Below are 17,411 nucleotides of genomic sequence, written 5' to 3'. Positions count from 1 at the left end.
TAAAGATGGAGATCTATCAGGCTGGTTCTGAGGACTGAGCCACGAAGATTACCTCAGATTACAACAGGATCTTGAACAGATGGGCCAATGGGCTGAGGAGTGGCAGGTGAAGTTTAATTTAGATAAATATGAGGTGCTGCATTTTGGGAAGCGAAGTCAAGGCAGGACTTATACACTTAATGGTAAGATCCTAGGGAGTGCTGCTGAATAAAGAGACCTTGGAGTGTAGTTTCATAGCTCCTTGAAAGTAGAGTCTCATGTAGATAGGATAGTGAAGAAGGTGTTTGTATGCTTTCCTTTATTGACCAGAGCATTGAGTATAGGAGTTGGGAGGTCATGTTGCACTGTACAGGGCATTAGTTAGGCCACTTTTGGAATATCGCGTGCAATTCTGGTCTCCTTCCTATCGGAATGATGTTGTGAAACTTGAAAGGGTTTAGAAAAGATTTACAAGGATGTTGCCAGTGTTGGAGGGTTTGATCTATAAAGAGAGGCTGAATAGACTGGGGCTATTTTCCCTGGAGCATTGAAGGCTGAGGGGTGACCTCATACGAGTTTATAAAAACATGAGGGACATGGATAGGAAAGATGGACTAAGTCTTTTCTCTGGGGTGGGGGACACTAGAATGAGAGGGCATAGGTTTAGGGTGAGAGGGGAAAGATATAAAAGAGACTTAAGGGGCAACGTTTTCATGCAGAGGGTGGTGCATTTATGGAATGTGCTGTTAGAGGAAGTTGTGAAGGCTAGTACAATTGCAACATTTAAAAGGCATCTGGATGGGTATATGAATAGGAAGGGTTTAGAGGGATATGGACCAAGCGCTGGCAAATGGGACTAGATTGAGTTGGGATATCTGGTCGACATGGACGAGTTGGACTGCAGGGTGTGTTTCTGTGCTGTACATCTCTCTGACTCTATAAGTCTGACCTGGTTCCTTCTTTATGTTTCTGGATTGCTGTCAATACACTTCTGGTACCAATTCAGAAGCACTTAAAATAGCCTGTTTGACATCTACATAATCTCTTGACCCTCGTCTGACAGCAGTGCAAATATCTCACTAGCTCTGCCGACAGCTTAGTCTGAACTAGCATTACCCACAAGTCCTCTGGCCACTCCATCTGCCTATCCAATTTTTCAACTGAAATAAAAAAGGCTTTGACATCTTTCTCATCAAGCTGTGGCGATGTTGTTACATATTTGTATGCATCCCTACATTCTCCCTTCATCTCCATACTTGTTGACCTGACTTTCCTAATTTGCAACATCAGAAGTTCAAACACTCTCCCTCTTTTTGCTTAGCTAAGAATCTTCTCTCCCTTTGTTTCTTTCTTTCTCTCTCTCTCTCTCTCTCTCCTCTCACTCTGTCCATTATTGCTCAGCTAAAAACCTTCTCTCCCTTTCTTTATCTCCTAACTCAAGCTGTTTCATCAGCAATTGAATTCTAGCCATTTCCAAAGATGCTCATGGCCTTTCCAGCACATTTAAATGTGAAGCAATTTCAGTAATAATCTCATCTCTTTTCAGAGATGCAGGCAATTCCAGCTCTATCTTTTCCTTGCTAACCATTTGTAAACTCTGAAAGTCACTTATTCCACCCCCAGAAAACATACAGTAACTGAAAGTGCCTTTTCTCTCACTTTTAATCTAACCAACTGCAAGTAGCCAAAATTAAACACGTTTTTCTCACCTAAGTTTTATTTAAAGATCTAGGACACTAATCGCCAAGTGTATTTATATCTGCTGGGACCTTTCATATCCCAAATCTGTTCAAATTTGTCCAAATTTATCCAGATCCATCTAAACCCTGTCCAAATCCCTGATAACGAGCCCCCAAACTGTTAGGACACTGAGGTCGAACCCCTCTGTTAACTATGACCAAACACCCAGAAAAGCTCACCTCACTTTGTAATCTGTTAAAATGTGAGTGAGTGACAGAGAATGTCTAATTTCCACTACTTAAAGAAAAAAAATACAATTTATTTTCCTAACTCTAAGAGTGAACACTAAACAAAAACTATTCAGAAATACAAGCCCTCTTTTTCTCAACTAACTAGCTGATGCTAACTCTATAAAAATGCTGTTCCTATAACACACATTACCATTACATTAACTTAATCTCAAGTCCATACAGTCTCTGTCTTCTCCACTGTCTTCAGTCTTTCATCTGCTGATTTCTCTGGGTGGTTGTCTTTCTTTTTACTGCAAGTATGTTTTACAGGAAAAGGTACCTTTCTGGTAGAGAGTTCTATTAATTTCTTTGAGAGCAAGATGTTAGATGGGCAGTTAGCTCTCCCGCTGTATAATAGTTGCTCTGCTGATTGGTGGCAGTTGTTCTGACCCATTTTCAAAATGCCTGTGTTTTTAATACCCCGCAACACCATACCCTCTCATTGGCTGCTGTTGTCAAAACAATAAATTCAAACTTGATTGGGTTTTCATATCCTGATCATAATTTAACTGAAATGGTTAAGTTTGAATTGTTGTCAAAACAACAACCAAAACTTAGGTATCCGAAACATCCTTCCTCAGGTAAAGGGCTCAAAGCTGCTCACGATGATCTAAATGCAGTCTGACCAGAGTCTTAAACAGCCTGAGCAGCACATTTTTGCTCTTGTATTCTTGCCCTCTCAAAATAAATGTTAACACTGCATTTGCCTTCCTAATTGCCACTAAACCTGCATGTTAACCTTAAGAGAATTCTGAACTGGCACTCATTCGTTCTTTTGTCCTTCAGATTTCTGAAGCCTTTCCCCATTTAGAAAATAGTCTACACCTCTGTAATTCTTACCAAATTGTATATCCTCACACTTACTCACATGGTATTCCATCTGTCATTTCTTTGCCCACTCTCCGAGCCTGTCCATGTTCTCCTGCAGTCTCTCCACTTCCTCAACACTACCTGCCCCCCACCTATCTTCGTGTAATCTGCAAACTTAACAACAATGCCCTCAGTTCCTTCATTCAGATTGTTAGTGTATAACGTCGTCCCAACACTGACCCCTGCGGAACTCCACTAGTCACCGGCTACTGTTTTGAAAAAGACCCCTTTATCCCTACTCTCTGCATTCTGCCAGTTAGCCAATCCTCTACCCATGCCAGTACCTCGCTCCTAATACCATGGGCTGTTATCTCATTTTGCAGCCTCTGGTGGGGCGCTTTGTCAAAGGCCATCTGGAAATCCAAATAGATGACATCCTGTTGTCTAACGTGTTTGTTACCTCCTTGAGAATTCCAATAGAGTTGTCAGGGATGATCTCCCCCTGACAAAACCGTGCTCACTCAGTCCTATTTTACCATGCACTTCCAAGTACTCTGCAATCTCTTGCTTAATGGACTCTGAAATCTTACCAACAACTGAGGCCAGGCTAACTGGCCTGTAAGATTAATCACAAATAAATGAAATTGGTGGAGAAACTCAACGGGTCTGGCAGCATCTGTGGAATGAAAACAGAGTTACTGTTTCTGTGACTCTCTGTCAGAACTTTTCTGCGATCCTTGGTTTTGAAGCAATTTTACCCCACACCTTCCTACAGTTTGTCCACAATCAAAAATACAGATAAACACATGGTCTTTATAGCTTCTCAATGATACTGCAAAACGTTAGAACTGCAACAGATTAACTTTTAACAGCATTGACTCGTTTGGGAAATAGGAAGAGAAGTTGGATGATCAAAAGTTCAGCAGAAAAGGGATTCAGACAACGAGGTCTGGGGTTCGTGAACAAGATTCAATTAGAAGGGGTAAGAAGGGTGGTAGGGGAGGCTTTGGAGAAAGATGAGCATTCCAAACTCAGGCAGCAATCATTCGCTTCTCCTGGATTGCAATATGCACCAAATAGTTTGCTCATTCAAATCACTGTTTATATACAAGTGTCGGATCTATGTGCTAGAATCTCAAGGGGGTGATTCGAGTCTTGGAATAGCTCAATCAGGAAGGTGGGCCATATCATGTGTTGTTGAAGCACTGAAAAGACCTTTGGTGAGCCTAGCCCTGGTCCCAAGAACTGTGGGATGGACTGCCAGCCAATCAGAGGTCTAAATCCCTGCTGAATGGCAGAGCCAGTGGGTAGGCAGCTAGTACTAATCCTGGCACGGTACCTGCTTATAATGTATCCCTGCTGGATCACAGGCCACAGGTGAGGGCTCTTGGGGGAGTAAATTTGGCTGAAATGGTGCGGAGTCACTCTCTGTACCCCACACCCAAGTTTCCTAATTATTAAGTTTCTTTTAAAAACAATCTTTGTCATAGCATGCACATAACCCCACATGGAATTTCTGGATATGTGCGTTACACAGTGAATGTCACCTTTCTCTCTCCCCACCCCCAAGCTACCTAGCTTCAGAAAGGATTGGCCTTTATACAGCCATAATATGTAGGGGTATGGGTGGGTTACCCTTCGGCGGGTCGGTGTGGACTTGTTGGGTCGAAGGGCCTGTTTCCACCCTGTAAGTAATCTAAGTAATCTAATGTAAATAATATGGCCAGTTAAGGGCATCAATTGCCATAGGGCATGAAGACTTTGGGCCTTCCTACCACAGAGGTGCGAACCTGCTTTAACGTTTCTCTCCGTCCACCACTCCATTAAACTCACCAAAGGAGAGGACTGAAGGTTCCAGCCTGTATTCTGTCTCTGTTTAGCAGCTTGGATTTCTCATTGAAAGGTTTTCAGGTGGCTGGTTGAATATGCTTGGGTCAGCCCTTGGGGAGAAAAGTATCCTGTTATGAGTTACGTGACTCATTTGTCCTCTTTGTGTCTCCACAGGTGGATTTGGTAAATATCGGTGGAAGTGACATAGTGGATGGAAATCATAAACTTACCCTTGGCTTGATCTGGAGTATCATCCTTCACTGGCAGGTAAATAACAATATAATACCCATCATTCGTTTTTATCATTTGTTTGTTATGAAATGGCAGGGATTTTGCAGTCATGTTCAGTCAGGATGACTCTGTTGCCACAGGTTTGTGTTACTTTCAGATGTTCCACAGCTACAACCCAGATTTGTCCACTGTATTTTATGAAAACTGTCTTTACCAGTTCTGTTTGAGTTTGGTGAATGTGTGGACTCGCCTTTTACTCCATCATCTGGTCAGGCAAATGTCCTTTGGCCAAAGTGGTCTGCTCTTTGGTTTGCACCAATGCTGCACAATATCTAATGACTGAAGAAACCAGGCGAGGGGTTTCCTGTGGTTATATCTGACTCTGTGCATAAAAAAAAACAGTCAAAGCAAGCTGCTGTCTTAACGTTAGTCAGTGAGGTGGGATTGTTGATTGATCTTAACTTCCTCACCTACTGTCCAATATCATTATCCTCATTGGATGGAATTGTGCAGCTGTATGAATGTACCCTTTTTGTTTCATGGGCTGGAAGACATTCTTGCAATAATACAGTAGTTTATCAGGTGAAGTGACCTTTAATACAACTCCTTAAAAGTGAAAAACTATACTGAAATGCACAGTTTTCCAACTGAAATTTTGAAGGTTGACTTCTCAGTTAATAGCTCAAACACGTCAGAGATATTTCATTTCACAGAACTGTGACTGTAGGGAGTACATTATTAACTTTGCATGAGAAAGAGAGTCTGCGATTTATTTTAAGTTGTCAGCAGTCTCATGGCATTTTCAGAAGGAGTCACAATGGGTCTCTTATGAGAATTCACTTTCTGGAATATTTGGTGGTGTGTTTTAGTTCTTATTGGTGCGTCGCCCATTTCTTGGCATTGACACAAGAGAGCTGTGTGTGAGCATGGTTTAGAATGTTCCCACTTTTTTGGAGCTGGTCAGTTGGCAGGTCTGTAAAACCCAGTCTGTGCACAGGGATCCGTTAGATGCATGTGCATGTGGACCTACACATACAGACAGCAGAACTGCATACATCCAATGACCCCACACAGTACAAAATGGTGATCTGTCGCCTTGAAACTGTCAGTCTGAGAAAGACAGGCTTAGACAGGAATACAGGGTTCTAAGGGAAGTTTAAACATTGTTCGTTAGACTGGTTCAGGTGCTGCAGGTTCAATTTTTTTAAAAAAACAAGAAAATCTTCACGAGGAAATTGGAGTGAATGTCTGGTGCAATAAGCTTGCACTGGATTGAAAGAGTCAGTCTCATTAACCAAATCATGGCCAGCTATAACATTTGTGTGAGTTGGCAGAAATCTTTTCGTGGTAGAGAAGAGGTTTTCAGAACCTTGAAGCATAAAAAGGAGCTTCTTAATGTATGTGAATCCCTTGTGATAAAACATCACAGCTTTCCGTTCAGTGGGGGACTCAAGAATCAGAGGGCATAGGTTTAGGATGTGAGGGGGAAAATGTAAAAGAGACTTTTCACACAAAGGGAGGTGCATGTGTGGAATGGGCTGCCAGAGGAAGTGGTGGAGGCTGGTACAGTTACAACATTGAAACGGCATCTGGATGGATATATGAATAGGAAGGGTTTAGAGGGATATGGGCCAATTGCTGGTCGACATGGGTGAATTGGACGGAAGGGTCCATGCTGTACATCTCTCTGACCCTTTTGGTCTGCCCTGTCTCCAGGATGTGCAAGTGTTTCCAGTATACGTGTTAGTTTTCCATCCTCTATTTCTGCCCAGTTCTTCAACAAAAGCCCTGCAGTATTTCCTGTCCCACATCACATTGCTCAAGGTCCCTGAGTGGTTGCAAGCTTTTGTCACCATCCATCTCATGTCAGGCTTTGGCAGTGCCCATTGCCAGCTTCAGTGTTGTGATTTGTGTAAAAGAGGTAGAAGCACCAAGGGCTGCATCTGAGCCATCTACTGCTACAACATTGTGGTATCAGCCCTGCCCCTAAGCCACTGGGTGATTGATATGGTCAGATGAATTAGGAGGAGTGTTGAGCCTGTCCCACCATTCAGTAAGTTCATGGTTGACCTGATTAAAACCTTAAATCCATATTCCTGCTTAATCCTGCTAATCTTTCACCCTCTTGCTTAACAATAATCTGTCTACATCAGCTTTAAAAATATTATGCTTCCAACACTTTTGCTGGGAAATTTGCAATGTGTGTGTGGGTGGGTTGAAAATAAAAGCCTTACCTCTGTTTTAATTAGTAGCCTTTGATTTTGAAATAATGACCCATAGTTCTATATGCCCGTGAGGAGAAACCATTCTCTCCGCAGCTACCCTGTCCTGATCCCTCAAGATTATAAATGCTACAATGAAGTCACCCCTAACTCGTCCAAACCCGAGAAGATGTTAGCCTTGCTGATCCAACTTTTCCTCAAGGCAATCCCTCCCATTCCAGTATTTAGTACATTTAGTACTGAAGATTTAATAAATCTTCTCTGATTGCCTTGAACTTTTCCAAGTGCCCTGCTATAGCTTTTTAATACCATCCTTTAACATTTTCTCCATGACAGGTTATCAGCTAACTTGTCTGTAGTGTCCGACTTTCTGTGAACCTCCCTTTCAAACAAAACAGTGACATTCACTGCCTTCCAACCTCATGGAAATGTTCTAAATCAAGTGAATTTTGGAAAATTAAACGGTATGCATCAATTATCCCACTCGCCCCTTCTGCTAAGACCTTAGGATGAAATCCATCAACGCACAGATTCAACAATTTGCGCAGCTCCGTTTCTTTGGTGATTTTGATTTTTCCTGAATTCCTCCCTCTCTTCCATTTTGTGATGTATCACTAGGATGTAACCTACACCCTCTCTTGTGAAGAATGATGCAAAATACCTCCGATTAATTCTCTGGTCTGCCTTTGAAAGGCAAAACTCTCATTTTGCAAACACTTCAAATAAAACATCATACTCGCTGTTTTTGTTTTGTTAGCTTTCTCTTGAACTCTAATTGTCCCTCCTTACTAATTTAGTGATCACTCTGCTTTGTTTCATATTCTGCCCAATTTTCCGACTTCCCATTCACTTCAGTGAATTCAGCTTTCATGCCCTCGTAATTCCCTTTGTATATTTCAAAATATCATCTTCCAGCTGTTTCTCTCTACCTCAACCTGAATGTTAAATTCCACCATCTTATGGCTACTGCTAACTAGGGGTGCCGTCACAATGGGATCATTAATCAATCCTAGCTCATTGCACTGCTCGAAGTCCAGGAGAACCTACTTTCTGGTTGGCTCCAGAATATGCCATGCTAAGGAACTACCCTGAAAATGTTCTGTGAGCTCTTTGTTTGGGGTACCTCTGTTCATCTGACCTTTCCAGTCGAAATGTAAATTAAAATCTCCCATGATTATCGCATTTCTGACAAGCTCTTACTATTTCTACCTTGATTCTCCGACCTGTAAAGGGTGAGTTGGAACCCACTTTTCCTGCACCCATCTTTGAGACATGCATTCAGCTCTCTGATCAGATTTGCCCTATGCCACATTGCTTCGATAATAGTGCAAAATTTATGGTCTTCGAAGTTCTAGTTTTGGGTTTAATACCTTGCTCCTCATAGTGATTAAACAGAACCTCTTTCTTTGTCCTACTGATGCCACTGGTGTCTAGACCATGATAACCGTCTTCAACCTTCCACTAAAAGTCTCTCTCTAGCCCGGAGCAGTTGACCAAAAAACCTGGCAGGTTGTTTGGATGCACACTCTTTGTTGCAGAGAATTGTGGAAGCCCCCTCATTATAGAGTCCCTCACTGCCACCATATTCCTCCTGACTACTCGCCCCCACGTGAGTGACTTCTGAAACCATAACACCATGGTCAGTTTGTGCATTCACTCTGCAGCCCTTCCTCTCATCCAGACAAACTGAAAGTACCTCCGATGTGTTGGACAGTTGCAAAGGCAGACACTCCTGTCATAGAGTTATAAAGATGTACAGCATGGAAACAGACCCTTCAGTCCAACCTGTCCATGCCGACCAGATATCCCAACCCAATCTAGTCCCATCTGCCAGCACCTGGCCCATATCCCTCCAAACCCTTGCTATTCATATACCCATCAAAGTGCCTCTTAAATGTTGCAATTGTACCAGCCTCCACCACTTCCTCTGGCAGCTCATTCCATACACGTACCACCCTCTGCGTGAAAAGGTTGCCCCTTAGGTCTCTTTTATATCTTTTCCCTCTCACCCTAAACCTATGCCCTCTAGTTCTGGACTCCCCGACCCCAGAGAAAAGACTTTATCTATTTATCCGATCCATGCCCCTCATAATTTTGTAAACCTCTATAAGGTGACCCCTCAGCCTCCGACGCCCCAGCCTGTTCAGCCTCTCCCTGTAGCTCAAATCCTCCAACCCGAGGAACATCCTTGTAAGTCCTTTCTGAACCCATTCAAGTTTCACAACATCTTTCCGATAGGAAGGAGACCAGAATTGCACGCAATATTCCAACAGTGGCCTAACCAATGTCCTGTACAGTCGCAACATGACGTCCCAACTCCTCTACTCAATACTCTGACCAATAAAGGAAAGCATACCAAACGCCTTCTTCACTATCCTATCTACCTGTGACTCCACTTTCAAGGAGCTATGTACCTGGACTCCAAGGTCTCTTTGTTCAGCAACATTCCCTAGGACCTTACCATTAAGTGTATAAGTCCTGCTAAGATTTGCTTTCCCAAAATGTAGCACCTCGCATTTATCTGAATTAAACTCCATCTGCCATTTTTCAGCCCATTGGCCCATCTGGTCCAGATCCTGTTATATTCTGAGGTAACCCTCTTTGCTGTCCACTACACCACCAATTTTGGTGTCATCTACAAACTTACTAACTATACCTCATATGCTCGCATCCAAATCATTTATGTAAATGACAAAAAGTAGAGGGCCCAGCACCGATCCTTGTGGCACTCCACTGGCCACAGGCCTCCAGTCTGAAAAACAACCCTCCACCACCACCCTCTGTCTTCAACCTTTGAGCCAGTTCTGTATCCAAATGGCAAGTTCTCCATGTATTCCATGAGATCTAACCTTGCTAATCAGTCTCCCATGAGGAACCTTGTCGAACACCTTACTGAAGTCCATATAGATCGCATCTACTGCTCTGCCCTCATCAATCCTCTTTGTTACTTCTTCAAAAAACTCAATCAAGATTGTGAGACATGATTTTCCACACACAAAACCATGTTGACTATCCCTAATCAGTCCTTGCCTTTCCAAATACATGCACATCCTGTCCCTCAGGATTACCTCCAACAACTTGCCCCCCACTGAGGTCAGGCTCACCGGTCTATAGTTCCCTGGCTTGTCTTTACCGCCCTTCTTAAACAGTGGCACCACGTTTGCAAACCTTCAGTCTTCCGGCACCTCACCTGTGACTATCGATGATACAAATATCTCAGCAAGAGGCCCAGCAATCACTTCTCCAGCTTCCCACAGAGTTCTCGGGTACACCTGATCAGATCCTGGGGATTTATCTACCTTTAACCATTTCAAGACATCCAGCACTTCCTCCTCTGTAATCTGGACATTTTGCAAGATGTCACCATCTATTTCCCTACAGTCTATTTCTTCCATATCCTTTTCCACAGTAAATACTGATGCAAAATACTCATTTAGTATCTCCCCCATTTTCTGCAGCTCCCCACAAAGGCTGCCTTGCTGATCTTTGAGGGGCTCTATTCTCTCCCTAGTTACTCTTTTGTCCTTAATATATTTGTAAAAGCCCTTTGGATTCTTCTTTAATTCTATTTGCCAAAGCTATCTCATGTCCCCTTTTTGCCCTCCTGATTTCCCTCTTAAGTATACTCCTACTTTCTTTCTACTCTTCTAAGGATTCGCTCGATCTATCCTGTCTATACCTGACATATGCTTCCTTCTTTTTCTTAACCAAACCCTCAATTTCTTTAGTCATCCAGCATTCCCTATACCTACCAGCCTTCCCTTTCACCCTGACAGAAATATACTTTCTCTGGATTCTTGTTATCTCATTTCTGAAGGCTTCCCATTTTCCAGCTGCCCCTTTACCTGTTAACATCTGCCTCCAATCAGCTTTTGAAAGTTCTTGCCTAATACCATCAAAATTGGCCTTTCTCCAATTTAGAACTTTAACTTTTACATCTGGTCTATCCTTTTCCATCACTATTTTAAAATGAATAGAATTATGGTCGCTGGCCCCAAAGTGCTCCCCCACTGACACCTCAGTCACCTGCCTTGCCTTATTTCCCAAGAGTAGGTCAAGTTTTGCACCTTCTCTAGTAGGTACATCCACATACTGAATCAGAAAATTGTCTTGTACACACTTAATAAATTCCTCTCCATCTAAACCTTTAACACTATGGCAGCCCCAGTCAATGTATGGAAACTTAAAATCCCCTACCATAACTACCCTATTATTCTTACAGATAACTGAGATCTCCTTACAAGTTTGTTTCTCAATTTCCCTCTGACTATTAGGGGGTCTATAATACAATCCCAGTCAGGTGATCATCCCTTTCTTATTTCTCAGTTCCACCCAAATAACTTCCCTGGATGTATTTCCTCCCTCAGCACAGCTGTAATGCTATCCCTTATCAAAAATGCCACTCTCCCTCCTCTCTTGCCTCCCTTTCTAACCTTCCTGTAGCATTTGTATCCTGGAACATTAAGTTACCAGTCCTACCCATCCCTGAGTCATGTTTCTGTAATTGCTATGATATCCCAGTCCCATGTTCCTAACCATGTCCTGAGTTCATCTACCTTCCCTGTTCGGCTCCTTGCATTGAAATAAATGCAGTTTTATTTATTAGTCCTACCTTGTCCCTCCCTGCCCTGACTGTTTGACTCGCTTCTTTTCTCAACTCTACCCGTCTCAGATGAATCTCTTTCCTCACTATCTCCCTAGGTCCAACCCCGCTGGGTCCCAGCCCCCACTTTACGAGTTTAAATCCTCCCAAGCAGTTCTAGCAAATTTCCCTGCCAGTATATTAGTCCCCTTCCAATTTAGGTGCAATCCGTCCTTCTTGTACAGGTCACTTCTACCCCAAAAGAGATTCCAATGATCCAAAAATGTGAATCCTTCTCCGATACACCAGCTCCTCAACCATGCATTCATCTGCTCTATCCTCCTATTCCTGCCCTCACTAGCTCGTAGCACTGGGAGTAATCCAGATATTACTACCCTTGAGGACCTCCTTTTTAAATTTCTGCCTAACTCTGTGTAATCTCCCTTCAGAATCTCAACCTTTTCCATTCCTGTATCGTTGATTCCAATGTGGACAATGACTTCCTGCTGGCCCCTCTGCCCCGTGAGAACATTCTGCACCCTCTCTGAGACATCTTGATCCTGGCACCAGGGAAACAACACGCCATTCTGCTGGCCACAAAAACGTCTGTCTGTACCTCGGACTACAGAATCCCCTAATACAATTGATCTCTTGGAAGCCAGTCTCAATTGCATTAGAGCCAGTCTCAATACTAGAAACTTGGCTGTTCGTGCTACATTCCCCTGAGAAACCATCACCCCCTGCATTTTCCAAAATAGCATACCTTTTTGAAATGGGTATATCCACAAAAAACTCCTGCACTAGCTGCCTACCTCTCTTACCCTTCCTGGAGTTAACCCATCTGTGTGACTGTATCTGAGACTTTCCCCCTTCCTATAACTACCATCCATCGCATACTGTTGCTGTTGCAAATTCCTCATCGCTTCTATCTGCCTCTCCAACCGATCCACTCGATCTGATAAGATTCGCATCCAACAACATTTATGGCAGATGTACTCCGCAGTAACCCTTAAACTCTCTTTTAAACTCCCACATCTGACAAGAAGTACATATCACTGCAAAGGCCATTTTTGCCCCTTCACAATCTACAGACCCAGAAAATAACACCGTCTTATTCCTCTTGTGGGCAGCACGGTGGCACAGTGGTTAGCACTGCTGCCTTACAGCGCCAGAGACCCGGGTTCAATTCCCGCCTCAGGCGACTGACTGTGTGGAGTTTGCACGTTCTCCCCGTGTCTGCGTGGGTTTCCTCCGGGTGCTCCGGTTTCCTCCCACAGTCCAAAGATGTGCAGGTCAGGTGAATTGGCCATTCTAAATTGCCCGTAGTGTTAGGTAAGGGGTAAATGTAGGGGTATGGGTGGGTTGCGCTTTGGTGGGGCGGTGTGGACTTGTTGGGCCGAAGGGCCTGTTTCCACACTGTAAGTAATCTAATCTAATCTAATCTAATCTAAACACTGCACCAGGTTAAAGTAATAGCTATGGCTTATATTTTAAGTTTAATCAAGAGACTTATCTCTAAAAACATGTAATCAAGAAAGAACCCACTAATACAGCCTTTCTCTTGGACAGACTTAAAACAACGATTAACTTATCTGATTCTGTGCTGTGACCTTCGCCCAACAGTTCCTCCAAGATTAGTTGTGAATTTCACTGTTTGTTAATTTTCCCAGATGAACTCCGATGTCCAGCGATACACGAATTCAAACAGCAAATGTGCAGGTTCTCTCTCTCTCTCTTACTCTCTCTCTCTCTCTCCTGCACTGTCCTCACCATGTGCTTCCTTTGTCTGCTCTTTTCCCTTTTAAAACTGCTGTTGTTTTGACTTTTTTTTCCCAAAGTTCCAAAACAATGCAACAGCATATAAAACAGTAATTGCTGCACCTGGAATTCGAGGAAATCACCTCCAACATCTAAAATACCTCAAAAAAAAGAGCAGCTCTGACAGCCAGAAATTTTTCCCATCCTCCATCTTGGATTACCCAGGATCCTGTAACACTGACCATTGTCTCACAACTCACCCTCAACAGATGTGACTGCATCCCAGTATGAATAACCGAAGTAGCTTTTCCCCTTCCTGATGCATCACAATGTCTGTAAATCAGTCTCCAGTTCATATTCTCTGCGCTGAGGCTGCTTGAACTTCAAACATTTGCCCCTGATGTGTTCACCCTGGATTGTCCTGGCATCTAGGAACTCCAACATGCTGCAATTATGATACATCACTTGTATTGACATCCTTTATGTTTTCTAATTCACAAAGTTGTGTTTAATTTTTAAAGTATAATTTTAAGTATGCCAAAAATTGTTTTACTAAGTTGAATCTGAGGAATTGAATAAACGATAGTCAAACTCCCTGGATACTCACTGACAAGCTTACTCTTCTGAAACAGAATAAAAATCAATTCCTGATGCTGAAAATTAAAGCAAAAGCATATGTAACTCAACTCTTCTTACCCTTTCACTTGCACAGTCACTTAACCCTTGTACTTTATTGTAAGTTACATTAAATTGGCTAGTTTTATATCCTGCAATGCCAATCTGCTTCAGACTTTATGAATGAAAAACTAAAAGTGCTGGAGGCACCCAAGTAGCTCTGACAACTGTTATGAAGTTGAAGGTATGTACTGTACCTTTAAAAGAGGGTGAATGCTGTTCTGAACTGAGAGCTTACAGGCACCTGTGTTTTTGATTTGATGGCAGTCCCAGAGTGTACTGGAAAATTGAAAATATGTAACATTTGGCTGTGAAATGGATACCTGGGTTTTGGTTGCTGTTTTGACAACAATTTGAATTTAACCAATCTGTTAAAATTATGCCTCAGCATGCAAAAACCCAATCGAGTTTGAATTTATTGTTTTGACAACATTGAACCAATGAGATGATCTGATGTTGGGGATATAAAAATGCAGATATTTTGAAAATTGGAGAGAGAGCAGCTGCCATTGAGAGAGACCCAAGAGATTAGAAAACAGTCTTTATCAAAGGTACCTTTTCATATGAAACGTACTCATCATAAAAAGACAGAAGAAGACCTAGGGAGATCTTCAGCCGGAAGAGTGAAGTCACAGAAGACGACAGTGGCTGTGTGGTTTTGTAATTACGTTGGTGTAATTTTAATAAGTGGCTTATTGGAACAGCATATTGTTATAGAGTTGGAGGCAGGAGATAAGCAGTTTCAAAACAAGGGGGTCATAGAGTTGTGAAAATTTGTTGTTTAATGTTCACTTTTAGAGTTGAAAAATTTGTTGTTATTTTCATTAAATAGTGGAATTTGGGAGTTCTCTGTCATTCTTACTTTAACAGATTACAAGGTGAGGTGAGCTTTTCTGGGAGTTTGGTTTAAATAACAGAAGGATTCACTGCCTTGTCGTAACACAACATAAGTGGAGAGAGCAACTGAGTCTACTTTGAATCTTATCTGACACTTTGGAAAGGAACAGCGCTGGAAATGGATGGGTTTTCCACTGTTGGAAAAGGGAGAGGAAGAATTGGAATGGAATGAACGGTTAGAGTATAAGGGAGTTTAAAGATCAAAGGTGTCATGTGTCAAAACGTGGATTGGTAATGGTTGTGATGACAAAGCAGAGAACTGGTCAGAGGTGAATAGTAGAATACTGGTCAGCTTTGACTGAAGACAATACATGGAAAGATTAGAATCTCTACTGTGCGCAAGTAGGCTATTTGGCCCATTGACTCCATTTGATCCTCTGAAGACCATCCCACCAAGAACTTGCATTTCCCATCGCCATTCGACCTTGCCTGTACGTCTTTGGATCGTGGGAGGAGACTGGAGCACCCGGAGGAAACCCATGCAGATACAGGATGAACGTGCAAACTCCACACACAGTTGTCCAAGGCTGGAATCAATCCCCTGTCCTTGGTGCTGTAAGGCAGCAGTGCTAACCACTGAGCGACTGTGCAGCCCTTAGATACAGAGATGGGAAACAAATAAATATACAAATGGAGGATAAAATACAATTTAATCATTTGCTCGTATTAATTTATTAATACAATATTGTGCAAGGTTTGTGAAGGTTTTACAATATTGTATTTACTGAGGAAATTTAATCAGTACAATGTGAACAATGCGAGCAGCACAACAAATGACTATCTCTGCACAATCTAGTCTGGGAAGGAGTTGTGTTCTGGTTAAGGATAAGATTTGTACCTCCAGTCATGAATCAGAGGCCAGGTGTGAGTATTAGTTGTATTAATTTGTTGGCAATAAATCATCACAAATATCCATTTTAACAGCAGGATGAAGAATTTTTATTTGCTTACATTAATATTTAAGGTTGGGGAGAAATAAAAGCTATGCTGGAAGTGTGCAATACAGTTGAATTTGGACTATATATTATGTCGAGTTATATAGATGTATGGAGATGAATGACGATAAAATATAGCAGTGATTGTATGGAGCTTGGTAATCTGTACATATTGGAAAGTTGGGCTCTCAGCCTTGCACTGTGTGTTTATGACAATGTTTCATTTGAATTTTGATATTTGAGGTTGAAGTTAGCTGTTTAATGATGTGCAAATTTAATTTAAATTATGTACTCAATCTTCAAAAAATCATCTAAATTATGTTTTACAACTTTGGATGATTTTTCCCTCACGGATGCATCACCCAATTGGATCACCCTGCTACAATAGGGTTAGCCACATTTGCAGTAAATTTTAAAGAAAGGACGCTTTGTTTCATTTGCCGCTGAAATCTAGTTTCTGAATGTTTCTGTACTTGCGCATTGAGCATCTTGTGAGTTTTCATTTACATCATTGTTGCTGAAGCCTTCAGTTAGCTAGCAAGAACACCCATGACGTACCAGTTCTGCAGAGACAGAAGCAATCATGTCAAAGGTCAGTGGGAGAATGGGAATCTGTTTCATGCCTCATGTAACTGGGCATGGTTTGGGTGTGGAGGTCCAGTCATTGAGATCAGAACATCTTCATGTCTAACAATGCTTGTGACGTATTCAGTTCCCTTAACAGCCAAGGACCAGGTCATGTTTGTGCTCACCACTTCACTGCAGGGATGGTACCGAGTTTTGCTCGATAACCTCGATAATAAGATGGCTCCTCTAGATCCATGAAAACCATTGTTGCATTACGTTCTGACAGAATGGGATCCTTCTCGGTTACTGTTTGTAAGATTTGTCTCAATGCCTTTGTTTCTCTCATCACACATGCGGCCTAACCTGCTGAGTATTTTGAGCAAGTTCTGGACGTACGCCTGATGAGCACACAATATATCTGAAGAATTCCCCATCAGAGGTTTTTCAAGTCTGATTCTTGGAATGCTACACTGAACCAACATGATTTACCCTGCCCAGTGTCTTAAATAGTCTTCCGCAAAACGTTTCTGAAAAAGAGTTCTATTTTAATGCCCATAGTGCAAACTAGTTGGTGGTTATACTGTGGTGGACCTCCAGCTTTTAGGATGAAAGAGACTCCCAAAGCTTCTGAAATGGCCTCAGCAATCATGGTAGTTTCTGTCTTTAACTCTTCTTTCAGAAGTGTACAGCATATCAATTGCTAACCTTCCTCTGGGGTGAGACTTTGCCCTGATTTTCAAATGGGTTTCAAACAATTGAAGGGCCCACATGGAGGTTCTGAGACTGAACCTGTTGGTGGTGATACCAGGGTCTCAATCTCATGGAGACAACTTCCCAATCAATTACTTCTGTAGATGATGGACTCCTGTTACTGCAGCTCAGTCAAAAAGCTGGAAGCTCAGGAATCTTGAAGGCCATCTCAGGACTGGTGGGCACTATTGAGTTAGGTAGTGGA

The 17,411-nt window shown here is 42.3% G+C and overlaps 1 protein-coding gene across 11 annotated transcripts in view; it reads left to right on the top strand.

Moving 5' to 3' along the window:
* dmd (dystrophin) overlaps window positions 1-17,411 on the top strand; it is a 2,003,576-nt gene that overhangs the window by 555,272 nt on the left and 1,430,893 nt on the right. For all 11 annotated transcript variants that reach the window (XM_087992890.1, XM_087992895.1, XM_087992900.1 and 8 more), the window contains exon 5: window positions 4,764-4,856. In XM_087992890.1, coding sequence (XP_087849016.1) covers window positions 4,764-4,856 — 93 coding nt within the window. The remainder of the gene's footprint in view (window positions 1-4,763; window positions 4,857-17,411) is intronic.

Source organism: Chiloscyllium plagiosum, unplaced genomic scaffold (assembly GCF_037043375.1).
Source record: "Chiloscyllium plagiosum isolate Xiang-an unplaced genomic scaffold, Cpla_swu_hap1 HiC_scaffold_12, whole genome shotgun sequence".
Classification (NCBI taxonomy): Eukaryota; Metazoa; Chordata; class Chondrichthyes; order Orectolobiformes; family Hemiscylliidae; genus Chiloscyllium; species Chiloscyllium plagiosum.
This window is presented reverse-complemented; position numbering and strand designations above follow the sequence as displayed.